This window comes from Anomaloglossus baeobatrachus, chromosome 6, assembly GCF_048569485.1.
Source record: "Anomaloglossus baeobatrachus isolate aAnoBae1 chromosome 6, aAnoBae1.hap1, whole genome shotgun sequence".
Lineage (NCBI taxonomy): Eukaryota > Metazoa > Chordata > Amphibia > Anura > Aromobatidae > Anomaloglossus > Anomaloglossus baeobatrachus.
This window is the reverse complement of record NC_134358.1, coordinates 183,080,386-183,095,259: the sequence shown is the minus strand read 5'-3', so window position 1 is coordinate 183,095,259 and position 14,874 is coordinate 183,080,386. Positions and strand designations below refer to the sequence as shown.

The 14,874-nt window shown below is 45.7% G+C and overlaps 1 protein-coding gene across 2 annotated transcripts in view; it reads right to left on the bottom strand.

The window, feature by feature from the left end:
* Positions 1–14,874, bottom strand: part of GNAL (G protein subunit alpha L) — a 389,656-nt gene that overhangs the window by 5,828 nt on the left and 368,954 nt on the right. For both annotated transcript variants that reach the window (XM_075314560.1, XM_075314561.1), the window contains exons 8-11: positions 10,517–10,575; positions 6,106–6,226; positions 4,005–4,135; positions 3,206–3,273 (exon numbers count right to left, since the gene is read on the bottom strand). In XM_075314560.1, the coding sequence (XP_075170675.1) occupies positions 3,206–3,273; positions 4,005–4,135; positions 6,106–6,226; positions 10,517–10,575 (379 nt within the window). The remainder of the gene's footprint in view (positions 1–3,205; positions 3,274–4,004; positions 4,136–6,105; positions 6,227–10,516; positions 10,576–14,874) is intronic.

Here is a 14,874-nt window from a genome sequence, read left to right as displayed (position 1 = left end):
ACCGTAGTGCTCACACATCACTATTAATAACAACCCATTGTGATTGTAATGTTCTGCAAAATAAAAATTGAGATCAATATAGAGACATTTTAGGCTCACTCCACAGAACAGACTAGTTTTCTCAATATGCCCCAATGGGAGCGTGCACTGAACTTTATTAAAACATTTTCATACGAAGGCTATATTCACACGTTGCTTTTTTGCTGCATTTGTTTTCTGCAGCAAAAACCTGATTTCTTGACAATAAAAAAAGCTGCAGCCAAAACAGACATTTTGCTACTTTTTTGCTGCATTTTTCATGATCCCAAAGTTCAGCTTTGCTTCCACCGTGCACACGTGAACAATACAAGATGTATGTGAAAACTTAAAACATTTTTTGGAAAAAAGGCAATTTGATCAAAATTAGTTAGGGGGATAAGTTTTTTTTTTTTTCTGAAAAAAAATAGTGCCCTCTAAACAAAAAACCTGGATTCATGTGTGAAGTGTAGCCATGAAGTAAGGACACAGGAGTTCATGAATGAATACACAATAGCAAATGTAAAAACAGTGGCAAGAGTTGAATTAGTTGGGCATTGTTTACTTAACACTAGGGATGGTCGAATAGTAACTACCATACATACTCGAGTATAAGCCGAGTTTTTCAGCCCTTTTTTTTTTTTTAAGATGAAAATACCCCTTTTCGGCTTATACTCAGGTCACGGTCCCACAAAAAAAATTATTCTCATATTCTCACCTCTCCTCCGTTCCCGCGGTGACCTCAGCTGCTTCTTGTAGATCCCTCTGTGATAGTGTCTGATGCACGGGCCTGTTGTCTGCCGTAATGTCTTTCCTGCAGTTAAATGCGGCGGTGCAGTAAAGCAATCAACTGCTGTATGTAAAGTGCTGATGGCAGTGGTGGCCCTGTGTATTGGGCACCATCACTGAGGGGTCTATGCCTGCGGTCTGCAAGAGGCACCCCTTGATGATTTCGTCCCGTGCACGGAGCCACCGCTGCAGGCTGCCATCGTGGCTTTACAGCAGTTGAATGCTTTATGGTGGCAGTGGTGCGCAAAGCGCTGACAGCAGCGGTGGCTCCGTGCACAGGACTTGATCATCAAGGGGTGCCTTTTGCAGACCTCAGGCATAGACACCTGCGTGATAGCGTCCTGTGCACGGGGCCACCGCTGCCGTCAGTGCATTACAGCAGTTGAATGCTTTGCTGCACTGCCGCTGCCGTAAAGCATTCAACTGCAGTAAAGACATGACGGCAGACAGCAGCCCCGTGCATTGGACGCGATCACGGAGGGGTTTACAAGGAGCAGCTCAAGTCACCGCGGGAACGGAGGAGAGGTGAGAATATTTTTTTTTTCATAATAAAGGACAAGAAGGGGACCAGTAGGAGGATATTACTACAGGGCACATTATTAGAGGGCCCAAGGAAGAGGCACAAGGATGGGCATATTACAATAAGGGGAGGGGGAGAAGGACGGGGCACATTACTACAAGAGGGGACAAGGATGAGCACATTACTACAAGGGGGGACAAGGATGGGGCACATTACTACAAGGGGGGACATGGATGGGGCACATTACTACAAAGGGGGACAAGGATGGGGCACAGTACATTTTATTGGGATCTATTTTTATTTTTGAAACTTCCCAGTAGCTGTTACATTTCCCTCCCTAGGCTTATACTCGAGTTAATACGGTTTCCCTGTTTCTTGTACAATTAGGGGCCTCGGCTTATACTCGGGTAGGCTTATACTGTACTCGAGTATATACGGTATTCATATTATTTGCAACGAATCCCAAAGTACTATTCCGGTATTCATCAGAAATAACAAACCCAATGCAAGTCAATGGGGAACCCAAGCATTTTTTGTTGTTGTGATGAATACTGGAATAGCACTCATTATTGGGTAAGGATTATCCGAACATGAATTATTATTACTATTCACCCATCTCTAGTTAACAGATATCACTAATTGAATTATCACAAATTTAATTAAACTGAACTTGGAATCAGGAGAAACAAAAAAAATTGCTTTTCTCATGTGATGATACCAAGACATTATGGTCTATACCGAGGGAAAAAAAAAATCACAACAATAAATAGTTTTCACATCCTGCTTTATCTGTTTTGGGTTTTTTTTCCCACCAAAAACACTTGAAAAACTAACAACAGGTTTTTTGCACTTACTCATTGGTTTTTATGGCTGAAAATGCAGCAAAAATGCTAAAAGACAATGCTAAAAGATCCTGACATGCTGAAGTATTAAAATCATACAGCTGTCAGGACCCGGTCCATGGTTTGCTTTGAGAGGTGACAGGATAACAATTTATGAAACTTAGGAGGCTCTAATAGATTTTTTTATTATATGCCTCCACATACATCCTCCTTTTAGGTTTCCTAAACATTTCGTATTCAATAGATTAATGATTTTGATAGAATTACCGTATTTTTTGGATTTTAAGACGCACTTTTCCTCCCAAAAAGTTGGGAGGAAAACTAGGGGTGCATCTTAAAATCCGAATGTAGCTTACCGGGGGGAGAGGGATAGGGGGGTGGAGACCCCTCTCCCCTTCAGTAAGCTACATTCGGATTTTAAGAGTCAGGATCTTAAGAGACAGGACAATCCTGTGCTGCTCTGTGCGGTGGGTGGCCCTGCTTTGTGTGGCGAGCAGCGAGGTACGGGCCATTCTAAAGATGTCAGCGGCAAAGGCTTTCAAATAATGGCGACCAGAAGCGGCGCGTGCGCAGATGGAGCTCTCAGCTCAAACTCTCATCTGTGCATGTGCCGACTCTGGCCACTATTTCATTGAAGCCCTTAACGCCGACATTTCAGAATGGTCAGTGCCTCACCACCCGCAATGAGCACCAGCACAGAGCAGCGCCGGACCAGCACAGAGCAGCACCTGCTACCCCAGGACAGGTCAGCACCGCCTGCCCCAGAACAGCACCGTAGCCTGCAGTGAGTATTTGGCCCCCTCTGCACCGCCCGCAGCATCGCCATACTCTTGTACTGCCCCTGCCTCCTGTGACTCCCGCTGCCACCCCATCTTGCTGGTAAGACACCACTGGATGATAAAACGCACCCCATATTTTTTTTTTTTTTTTAATCTCTAAATTTCGGGTGCGTCTTATAAATCGAAAAACACAGTAGCATCCTGTGAACTTTATTTAAGACATGAAAATAACTGCTTAAACAAGAATCAAAAACACCTACTAAAAATTCATCTCTAATAAAAAACTTGGCCCTCGTCACTTTGGGATCTTCTCCTGCGTCTGGTATTGCTGCAATAAAGATTTGGACAGTTTAGTAGAATATAGGCAGAACCATGCAAATTCCATAAACCACACAGGACAATGGCTCGGCCAACTTAGCTTCAAAACTGGTACAGACCATATGGGTCTAATATGAGAAGACAAGCCTGTGGCCAACATTAGATCAGACGCGGGTAATACAAGGGTTGTTTTGGATGATATTTTTTTTGTAATTCTGAAACGGATACAAATATGGTTGCACTTTATTATGAAGTAAATAAAGCTGATCGCACAGACACGATGATGAAGGAAAATAGTCTTTCTCAAAAGACTTGGCCCTATGGTTCTCCCAAGCCATATCTTGCACAAGAGCGATCACGCAACAACTCCAGGAACCCACACAGACTGTTACCAGTGATGCCCCCGGTAAAACACAGAGTACAAAGACATTGTATCAGTTTTACTTTCTCCTGTAGTAGGTGGAATGGTGACATTACCATTAGCAATGCCCCCAATGTCTGGTAAATGGAGGCCGATCGCTAGGGCTCCTTCTGATCGCTTGAACAAAATTGTTAGTGATACATAAAAATGTATCTTCTCGAAATGGTTTACCCCTCTGCTTTTATTGGGAGCTGCATAGGCAGCCATAATCACCAACAGCCACCAAATCCAATAGGTTAAATGCTTAACCCACAGAAATGAATTGTATATAATGGATTCATTGTAATCTCTCCATTTGGTACACAATGACTTTTTCTTACCATCGTCTGGTACAGTGTAGCGTACGTATTCCGGGAAGTAATCTTCTATTTTCGATTTCCCAGCCAAGACTTTTTCGGCCAGCATATCTTGTTTGTTCAAAAATAAAATGACAGATATAGTCCGTAACCATCTGTTGACATAGAAAACATTTGTGAGGGAGATTAAGCGGACCTGCACCAAGGTCCTAACTGAAAGACTTATCAAAACTTAACTTCAACATCCAACATTAAAAGGTATCTGTCAGCAGGTTTTTGCTATGTAATCGGAGGACAGCATGCTGTAGGGGTTTAAACATACCGTATTTTTCGGACCATAAGACGCACTTTTTTCCCCCCAAATGTTGGGGGAAAGTGGGGGGTGCGTCTTATGGTCTGACTATAAGGTTGCGGGTGCGGGGAATGAGGGTGGAGCGGGTCATCGGTGGCACGAGCAGGCTGTAGCAGCCTGCCGTGACCACGTGGGCCCGCTCATTACATATGCACGCCCATCCTCCCGCCCATCATCTCTCAGCGAAACCGGCGCTGACAGGTGGGCGGGGTGATGGGCGGGAAGGGGGGGGGTGTGCATAATTAGCAGCCGGCCGTGATCACCCCTGGCAACTACAGCCTGGAGTGATCATGTGCGGCTGTATTCACTGCCCCCCGTGCATCATTATCAGCGCGGGGTGCAGTGAATCAGTGTACTCACCCGTCACCGTGTGTGGAGCCGCCCCCCTGCAGCATCGCGTCTTCCTGTCTGTGCCGGCGGTCAGCTGATCTGGACACTAGCTGGTGGATACTAGCGGCGCGCACAGCGATGACGTTATCGCGGTGCGCGCCGCTAGTGTCCAGATCAGCTGACCGCCGGCACAGACAGGAAGACGCGATGCTGCAGACAACGGTGACGGCTCGACACACGGTGACGGCTCCACACAGCGGCGCTGCAGCTGAGACAAAGATCGGTGCTTCAGGGAGTGAGGAAGGGTAAGTATAAACGTTTATTTTTTTTTTCCTGTGCCACAGGATACACGCCATTTACCAGGATGGGGGTATATCATGAGCAGGATGGATGGAGGCATATCATGAGCAGGATGGATGGGGGCATTTCATGAGCAGGATGGATGGGGGCATATCATGAGCAGGATGGATGGAAGGTATATCATGAGCAGGATGGATGGGGGGTATATTATTAGCAGGATGGATGGGGGGTATATTATGAGCAGGATCATATACAAGGCAGGAGGATCCTTATCAGAATGGGGTACCTTAGTAGAGAATTTGGGGACATTACCCCCATAACAGTGTCAGCAGCAGATCCTCGCCCCATAACAGTGTGTCATGACCATATTTTTTGGTTAAAATTTTATTTTTTATTTTCCTCCTCTAAAACCAGGATACGTCTTATGGTCAGGTGCGTCTTATAGTCCGAAAAAGACGGTAAATTTCAGCAATGCAGCTGCATGCTGTTGTTGATTTGCAATGATTGTTTTAGCACCAAGAGCTTACTATTACTGGACTACATCAGCTAGTCAAACTACACCCCCTCCTGTGTTAAGCAACTCACTGTCTATAGACTTGGTGTGGGTAATGGCAGCTTTTCTAGCTCTGCTGCACTGTTAAACCTAAAAATCCCGACTATCAGGACTGCTGCACCCGGTAAACTAAGTGATTCATCGTTGGATTCCGGGCCTCTTTTCCTACATAATGCTGCACTCAGATGAGGTAGTAAAAACCTTCTGACCGATTCCCTTTAAGAAGGAAACAACGGAAATACTCATTAAGGTATGACAGTTGTGTGTCCAGGACATAGTCACAAAAAACTCACAGCTACAACTCCACAATTTTAGGCAGGATTTTACAATTTTGTACTTCTGGTGTGCCAAGCTCCCGACCTCGATCAGTGTAAAAATACATATGCCATAAATTATCTTTGGATAGTAATAGATTTTTGAAAGATGCTGCTAATCCATCAGGCCGCTTTACATTTGTTAGGGTTCTAGATCTTGTCTGACACCTTGTGGCCAACATAGAGATTGTATGTCCAAGTAGAGAGTATAGTTACATAGCCTGTCATCACCCAAATCACACACAATACAGACTGGACATTTGTCCAGAACTTTACCTGTTGTTCCAGATGCTTTTGAACAGGTCCAGTGCTTCTCGTAGTCTGTTTGTGTTATTGTCTTCTCGAATGACCATGTTGTAACTGCTACTTGCAACTACAAAAATGATAGCCGTGACATCTAGAAAAAACGGAGTAAGCAGTGTCAATTACTGGCTGGCATGATGCATACCCCAGCAGAACAGACCTCGCAGGAATAAAGGAAGTAATCGCATTTTCCTGCCACATCCTAAAGCTTGTATGGTGGCACCTGGCATGGTAGATGCTAGATACCTACAAAACTTGTCACTCCGCTACATTACGACTGTATTATAAGATGGAAACATTCTGGCTTTAGGGTCGTGTGGAGCCGATACACAATGAATGTGAACGATTATAGAGTTGTTGGGAAGAAACAATGATTCTATAGCTGTACTAGCAGATTACCCTCCCTATGGTTGCGGCACAAGTCCGACAGTCTTAAAAAGAATCTGTCACCAGGTTTTTGCCACCCAGTCTGAAAGCAGCATAATGAACGAACAGAGACCAGATTCCAACAATGCATCACTTACTAGGCTGCTTGCTGTAGTTTTACCACTAGAGGACTCGTAACCTGCTGCCATGTAGCCCTCCATATTTCTGAGCTGTAAATAACCATGCCCCAGCAATGATTGGCAGCTTTCTGCCTATGCACAGTGTACACAGAAAACTGCCAATTAGTGGTGTGAGCGGGGTTATACAGAGCTCAACATTCAGAGACCTGATTGATCTGCAGCATATAAAACAGTGGTTTTATCAAAACTGCAACAAACACCCTAGTAAGTGACAGATCGCTGTAATCATGATCTCTGCCCTTATATTATGCTGCTCTCAGATGGGAAGCAAAAGTCTGGTGACAGATTTCCGTTAAAGAGAACCCGTCACCAGATTTGGAGACTGTAACCTGCAGCCACCACCAGTGAGCTTTTATATACATAATTCTAGAACACTGTGTATAAGAGCCCAGGCCGCTCTCTAGAACATAAAAAACACTTTTTATTGCATTCACCTAATGGGCGGTGCAGTTTGATGGGTGTCGCTGCTCTCCGGTCCAGCACCTCCTCCTCTCTGTGGCAATCTACATCCGCATTCTACCCAGCCCAGTATGGATGACGTGTTCTACATTATCCACACTTGCTGGAATTGCGGTCCTGTGCAGGTGTACTTTGATCTGCCCAGTCAAAGTATGGTAATGCTCAGGCACGAGAAAAGCTTAAAGACCGCTCGCGCATGCGCACTACAATAGTTTAAAGGGAACCTGTCATCAGAAATTTTGCTTTAAACCTAAAAGTTTCCCCCTCTGCAGCTCCTAGGCTGCATTCTAGCAAGGTTCCTGTACTTTTTGTGGCCCCTTTTAAACCAAATTAAATACTTTATAAACTTGTACCTTTTGCTATGTAAATTTAGTAAATCGTCCATGGGGGCGGGCTCTCTGCTGACAGTTGCTGTACCTCCAGCAGATTTACGCCGCCCCCAACGCTGAATTTCATATCTCAGGACGCTGCCCCTGGGCGTCCGTGGTCCCGCGCATGCGATGTGCGACTGTAGCGGGACTGTGCACTGTGTGCACGTGTGACCGCTGGTGACGTTTTGCGCAGGCACGAGGTTATGGCCGGCGCTGTGACTGTCATCAGCAAGTGCCGCCCATAACCTCGTGACCGCACTTTTCCCTCTTCCTCCAGCGTTCTGCGCAAGCGCTTGCTGGCCAGATGACCCGACGTCACCTTTTTCCCATCTTGCCTTGCTGCAGGGTAAGATGGGAAGGAGGTGACGTCTGGTTATTTGGCCGGCGAGCGCTTGCGCAGAACGTTGGAGGCAGTGGGGGAAAGCGCGTCCACGAGATTATGGGCGGGCACTTACGATGCAATCACAGCGCCGCCCATAATCTCGTGCTTGTGACACACGTCACCAGCGATCCTGGCATGGGCGGCACCTCGGGCGCAGTGGGTGGCGTCCTGATGGATGAAATGGAGCGTGGGGGGACGGCGTCAATGTGCTGGAGGAACAGCAACGGTCAGCAGAGAGCCCGCCCCCCATGGACGATTTACTAAATTTACATAGCAGAAGGTACAAGTTTATGAAGTATTTAATTTTGTTTAAAAGGGGCCACAAAAAGTACAGGAACCTTGCTAGAATGCAGCCCAGGAGCTGCAGAGGGGGAAACGTTTAGGTTTCAAGCTAAATTTCTGATGACAGGTTCCCTTTAATCTGTCCTGAGCAGGGCACATCAAAGTGCGCCTATGCAGGATTGCAATGCCGGCCGCTGTGGCTGACATAGGATATGTCAAATACTGGGCTGGGCAGAAGGAGTATGGTGATAGCCGCAGAGAGGCGTGGCCGGACTGGAGAGCAGTGACACCCATTGGACTGGCACATTGGATTTAAGGCCCTGTCACACACAGAGATAATCTGCGGCAGATCTGTGGTTGCAGCGAAATTGTGGACAATCAGTGCCAGGTTTGTGGCTGTGTACAAATGGAACAATATGTCCATGATTTCACTGCAACCACAGATCTGCCAAAGATTTATCTCTGTGTGTGACGGGGCCTTTAGAGGAGTATAATAAAAGTGTTTATATTACACTGAGCGGCCTGGGCTCTTGTATACAATATTCTGGAATACTCTATATAAGGGCTTACTGGTGGTGGCCACAGGTTTTAGTTACCAGATCTAATGACAGGTTCCCTTTAAGAAATATAGGTAGTCCTAGACGGAAACCCTTGGCATTGCCATTTTGTTTGCAAGACTAGTCTCAGGGAATAATGGGCTCTACAAGGTTAAAAAGTTGTTCTGTCACTTAGTGAGTCCTGCAGATCAATTACTGAAAATTAATTCAGTAGTGACTACTTTCTGACAACTTGTGTGAATCAATAGAAGGACCCCGCATAGAGAACAGAAATATTTCCGAGCCCATCAATTACTTGGAGGAGGTATGTGATATTAAACTTTGCGTCGGTGGAAATTTTTAGGTTTCAATTGGCACTTGCTCAGGTTTTCTAATTGAGGGAGGTGTTCAATGTAAGCAATCAGCTTTGTTCACTAGTAGGGCTTATCCCTAAAGGTGGTGTCACACACAGCGACGGCGACAACGACGTCGCTGCTACGTCACCATTTTCTGTGACGTAGCAGCGACGTCCCGTCGCTGTGTGACACATCCAGCAACGAGCTGGCCCCTGTTGTGAGGTCGCCGCTCGTTGCTGAATGTCCTGCTTCATTTTTTGCTCGTCGCTCTCCTGCTGTGAAGTACACATCGCTGTGTGTGACAGCAAGAGCGACGAACTGAAGCGAGCAGGAGCCGGCGTCTGGCAGCCTGCGGTAAGCTGTAACCACGGTAAACATCGGGTAACCAAGAAGGCCTGTCCTTGGTTACCCGATATTTACATTAGTTACTAGCACCGCCGCTCTCACGCTGCCAGTGCCGGCTCCCTGCACACAGCCCGAGTACACATCAGGTTAATTACCCGATGTGTACTCCAGCTACGTGAGCAGGGAGCCAGCACTGGCAGCTGAGAGCACACCGCTTAGCGCTGGCTCCCTGCACACGTAGCCGGAGTACACATCGGGTAATTAACCCGATGTGTACCCTGGCTAGGAGAGCAGGGAGCTAGCGCTAAGCGTGTGCACTGGTAACCAAGGTAAATATCGGGTAATGGTTACCCGATATTTACCTTAGTTACCAAGTGCAGCATGGTTTCCACAGCGACACGTGCAGTTATGATCGCTGCTGCGTCTGCTGTGTTTGACAGCTAAGCAGCGATCATAACAGCGACTTACTAGGTCGCTGTTGCGTCACAGAAAATGGTGACGTAACAGCGACGACGTTGTCGCTATGTGTGAATCCAGCTTAAAGTGATTGGGTGTCTCAGCCATTATGTTTAGTGGAGGAGTTTGACCTCTACCCCATCATACAGATATGGAGAACTTCAATATTGATACCTCCAGTGGTAATTTTGGCCTGAAACACATCCTGGGCACCCCGCTGGAAGAAAATAAAGCAGGTGCTTAACTGCGGCTCCCCTAGTCTCAGGATTAGTGGGGTCTCCAGAGGTCGCACCCCCTGGACCAGAAAATAATAGCACATCCATCACTTTGCAACATGGATATGGAGCAGTTCCGTACTATAAATGTAGGACCATCTTACTATCTTTTCTTAATGTTGTTCATCCATTGAGATTTTCGGGAATGGATCTATAAAGCAGGATTGCTGCTACTTATGGTCTTGGCTTTGGTGTCACATGAACCGACAAGACTTTACTGCCATTTTCTCGTTAGAGAAGTAACTGATGACGACACACATTTGTCCTATTTACAGTATAAGCATAAAATAAACTGACATTTTTTGCAGCAGCTTGTTGGAAAAGGAAAATGACAAGATGGGGAAATAGCCACTTACCATTAAAACATTGGATCCATTTTCTTCTTTCGTCTCTTTGTCCTCCTACATCAAACATACTGTTGGAAAGAGCAGAAACCTCCTGTGAGCACAAGTGAATTAGGGTAGCACTAAATAGCAGAGGCGGGCGTCCCCTAGATCCAGGCTCTTTGTAGGGTCCCCCGATCATAACTATACAGTAACTGGTTCTGGAAAGAGCGGCTTTTGAAGCCCCATAATAGTGCCCACTGATTAAACAATTCAAGTGTAACTCACAAAATGAACAGTTACAGGGATATGTAGATGAAATCACTCTGCCTATTGGGAAACTCCGGCATTTCGGGTTCCCTCACCGAGTATGATGGCAAATATGACAGCTCAAGGAAAAGCTGAAGAATCAAAGTCTGGAGCACGAGAGCCAATATCACCCCAGGTCTGCCAGGATACTAAAACGCTGGTATTTCTGCCGTCTACATTACACAACGTGTAGCGCTTTGTATGGACACTACCGCTATATCCAGAATTTCTACCTATGATCTATAGACACTAAGCTCCAGCTTTACAACTAAGCAAGTGAAATGTTCCTTGTACCTAAAGTCGCAACACAATCAGTGAAAACTGCAGCAAAAATAGCGCATCAGGACTAACTTCACTAACGGGTCAAGTTTTCAGTGCTGCGGTCTTTCCCTATTGAAGTAAATGGGTAAAACAATACCAAATGGCAATAAGATGCAGGAAGGTTGAACTAGATGGACCTAGGTCTTTTTTCAAAATATATAACTATGTAATAAGTATTTAACTGTTGCTTTTCAGCGTTGGGGTGCCGAGATAAAACCTCACCAAGGACACCCTCTACAAAGAGCATGTACTGTATGGTCTCATCATATTTGTGTGTATTTCATCATGGTATTCTGGCTTTCTTCCTACAATTCAGAGACACAAACAGAAAACTTTTTTTTCAAATATAGCATTAAAATTGATATTTGTGTAAAAGTGTGAACTAAACAGAAAATGATATACCATATATACTCGAGTATACGCCGACCCGAGTATAAACCGAGGCATCTAATTTTACGACAAAAAAACTGGGAAGAATAATTGACTTGAGTATAAGCCTAGGGTGGGAAGTACAGCACCCACTGGTAGTAATGTGCCCATACTGTCCCCTGTAATAATGAGCCCATATTGTCTCCTGTAGTAATGTGCCCATCCTTTAGTAATGTCCTTATTCTGGTCCAGTTTTGTCCCCTATTATGCAGTTGTTCACATACACACACACAAAAAATTATTCTCACTTGTCCTTCGTTCCCGCGGTGTCCTATTACCTTCTGTTAGCAGACCGCAGGCACATAGACCCCTCGGTGATTGCGGCTGGTGCAGGGGCCTCTGCTGTTGTAGTCTGCGGTTTACATCACTTGAATGCTTTGCGGTGGCACAAATCATTTAAGTGAAGTAAAGCGCTGACAACAACAGCAGAGGCCCTTGCATCGCCCACGATCACAGAGGGGAGTATGTGCCTGCGATCCGCAAGAAGCAGGTAAAAAGACAAAGACCTCTTGTTGGATGCTGGATACTTGGGAGTTAATTATACTACTCTCTGTTACCTGGGAGTTGGCCCAGAGATCTTTGTCCAAGCACCACACCTTATCCTGCATGGGTCTGTTTTCCCATACGTGGAAAATACTGACATGTGAATGAGACCCTTTTTCTCATTAAAATTGACTTTTACATTTAATTTCTTTATTAACTTCCATGGGGATTAATAAGAAAACACAATGGCGAGTATTGCTCAGCCATAAGATGCACCCCAAGGTTAAAAAAAAAGTGGGGTCCAACTTATAATCCAGTGGTGTCTTATGAGGGGGGGGGGGGGGTTGGAGGCTTCAGCGGTGGTGGAGCGTGGTCACAAAAGGCAGGGGTGGTGGTGGATTATGGGGATGCTGAGGGCAGTGCGGCGGGTGTCCCAGGTGCTTGCTGCGGGTGCTGTGAGGCAGGCAACATCCACAAACTGTAAGCGGTGCAGGCTTCAAAGAAATGGCGCCTGGAGGCAGTGCGTGCGCAGATGAGATCTTGAGCCGAGAGCAGACTCCGGGTGCCATTATTTGAAGCTCTCATTGCTAATATTTTCAGGATGGCCCCTGCCGCTTCACAGGTGCCCGCAGCCCTCAGCACAGCAGCGCCCGCAGCCCTCAGCACAGCAGCGCCCCTGCCTCCTGCTACCCCCCCGCTCCACCACTTCCTGGTGAATTACATTTCGTATAAGACGCACCTCTCATTTTCCTCTCAAATTTTTGGGAGGAAAAGTGAGTCTTATAAATTGAAAACACATTATTTACTTACTTGCTACAGGGTATGTGCTCATTATGGTTGTATCTTGGGTTTTCTCCCAATGCAGTGTCTTACAGTTCCATCAAAGTGGATGGGATTACTAGAAATGTCCTGCCCACTGTGCCTCTATTTACTCAGAGCAATCTGACCTGCAGTGTGTGTTTCAGACCCGCAACATGTTGATGTCTCTTGTAGATATGCTGAGGATTATGTGCAGATTTTAACCATAAACTTGTATTAGATGCAAGGAAAAAACCCAGGTATAAAACGCACATGCGTACTTAGGCTTTGTGCGCACTAGACCGTTTTACCCGCGGATTTACCAGCGGATTTGCTGCGGAAATTTCTTGAGAAAGGTGTTAAATCTTTCTGCAGACATTTCCCAGCAAAACCTATGGAAAAAAAAAAACTGCGGATTTTTCTCAAGGAAAGTTTCTTGAGAAAATGTTCTCGAGAAACTTTGAGAAAATGAGCATGTTCATTATTTCCTGCGGATTACCCCCGGATTTGCACTTATCCATTCATAAAAATCCGCAGGGAAAAATCCGCGGGTAATTCGCGGCAAATCCGCATGCGTTTTTGCCGCGAATTTGGTGCGGATTTTTTCAAAGGATGCAAGAATCTTCAGCTCCCAGAATGTCTCAAGAAAGTTTCTTGAGAAACATGACATTTCTAGTGCGCACATTTGTGTGTTTCTGCTGCGGAAAGTCATATTAAAAAAATGTATTTAATCCGCTTAGCTTGAAAAACAAAACAGCTTTATGTAAAGGCAGGAGACAGAAACTGCAGCAAAGATATGATAAAAATGCAAGTAAAAAAAAATAAAAATACAAGTAACCCAATTTTTATAAGAGGCGCAGGTTTCTCGCAGCTGATCCCCGGATTCCAGTGAAATATCTGTGGAAAACCTGCGGACATTCATGCGACTTACCTGCGGACGTCTCGGCCTCTATCTCCATAGTGGAGAGGCTCTATATCCGCAGGTATTTCCGCATGAATAATTGACATCCACAGCATATTCCGCAGCCGCACATACCGCAGCATGGACACAGCACTCCCCATGTCCCATAGGATAACATGGAGAGTGTCTGTAGTTGCTAAAACCTGCAGATTTATCTAGAAAATCCAGATAAATCCGCAGGTTTTCCGTGGCAAAATCCATGGGCACAGAGTCTCATGAGCACATAGCCTTATAGTTTGGGTCGGTCCAGATACAAATGCTACATGTTGCCATTGTATTTTTTTTTCTAAACTTTTTAAACTTTGTTGGTGTGATAAGGAACGGTCAGGAGGAGATCATAAATCATCTCTCTCTTGTCCCTGCTGCCTGTCACCTTCCCCATTGATCACAATGCCTAAAGTCAGGAGAACATACTTGATTGCAGCTACCACAGCGATAAAATTAGGCCATAATAGCAGTTGTAGTTGCGCCTCAGCCCGCGATATCACAGGTGAAAAGTACAGTGGAACCTTGGTTAATGAGAACAATCCGTTCTGGGACTGTGCTTGTTAACCAAGTTACACATTCAGTAAAGCAAGATTTCCCATAGGAAATCATTGCAATGCAGACAATTCGTTCCACAACTTGTTAAATGTCCCATTCTGGTCCCCTATTCTATCATTCCCCACACACACACACACACACAGACACACACACACACACACACACACACACACACACACACACACACAAACACACACAATGCTCACCTTACCTTCCGTTCCATTACTGGCTTCTTAGAACTTTCAATTCGCTGGTACAGGATGTGTATCGGGTAACTATCACGACGAGGGAGGAACTTCCGCTGCCAGAGCACTCATGTCAAAGGCAGGAGCCGCTTGCCTCTGATTGGCCAGCGCGCTGCCTTCGAGTAGTGGCTGACAGCAGAAGTTCTTCCATCGTCGCAATGGTTACCAATACACATCCTGTAGCGGCAAACTGCAAAATTCATGAGGCCGGCGATGAAATGGAAGGTAAGGTGAGCATAATATGTGTACCTTCCGTTCCATCGCCAGCCTCATGGTTCTTGTAGTTCGCCGGGACATGATTT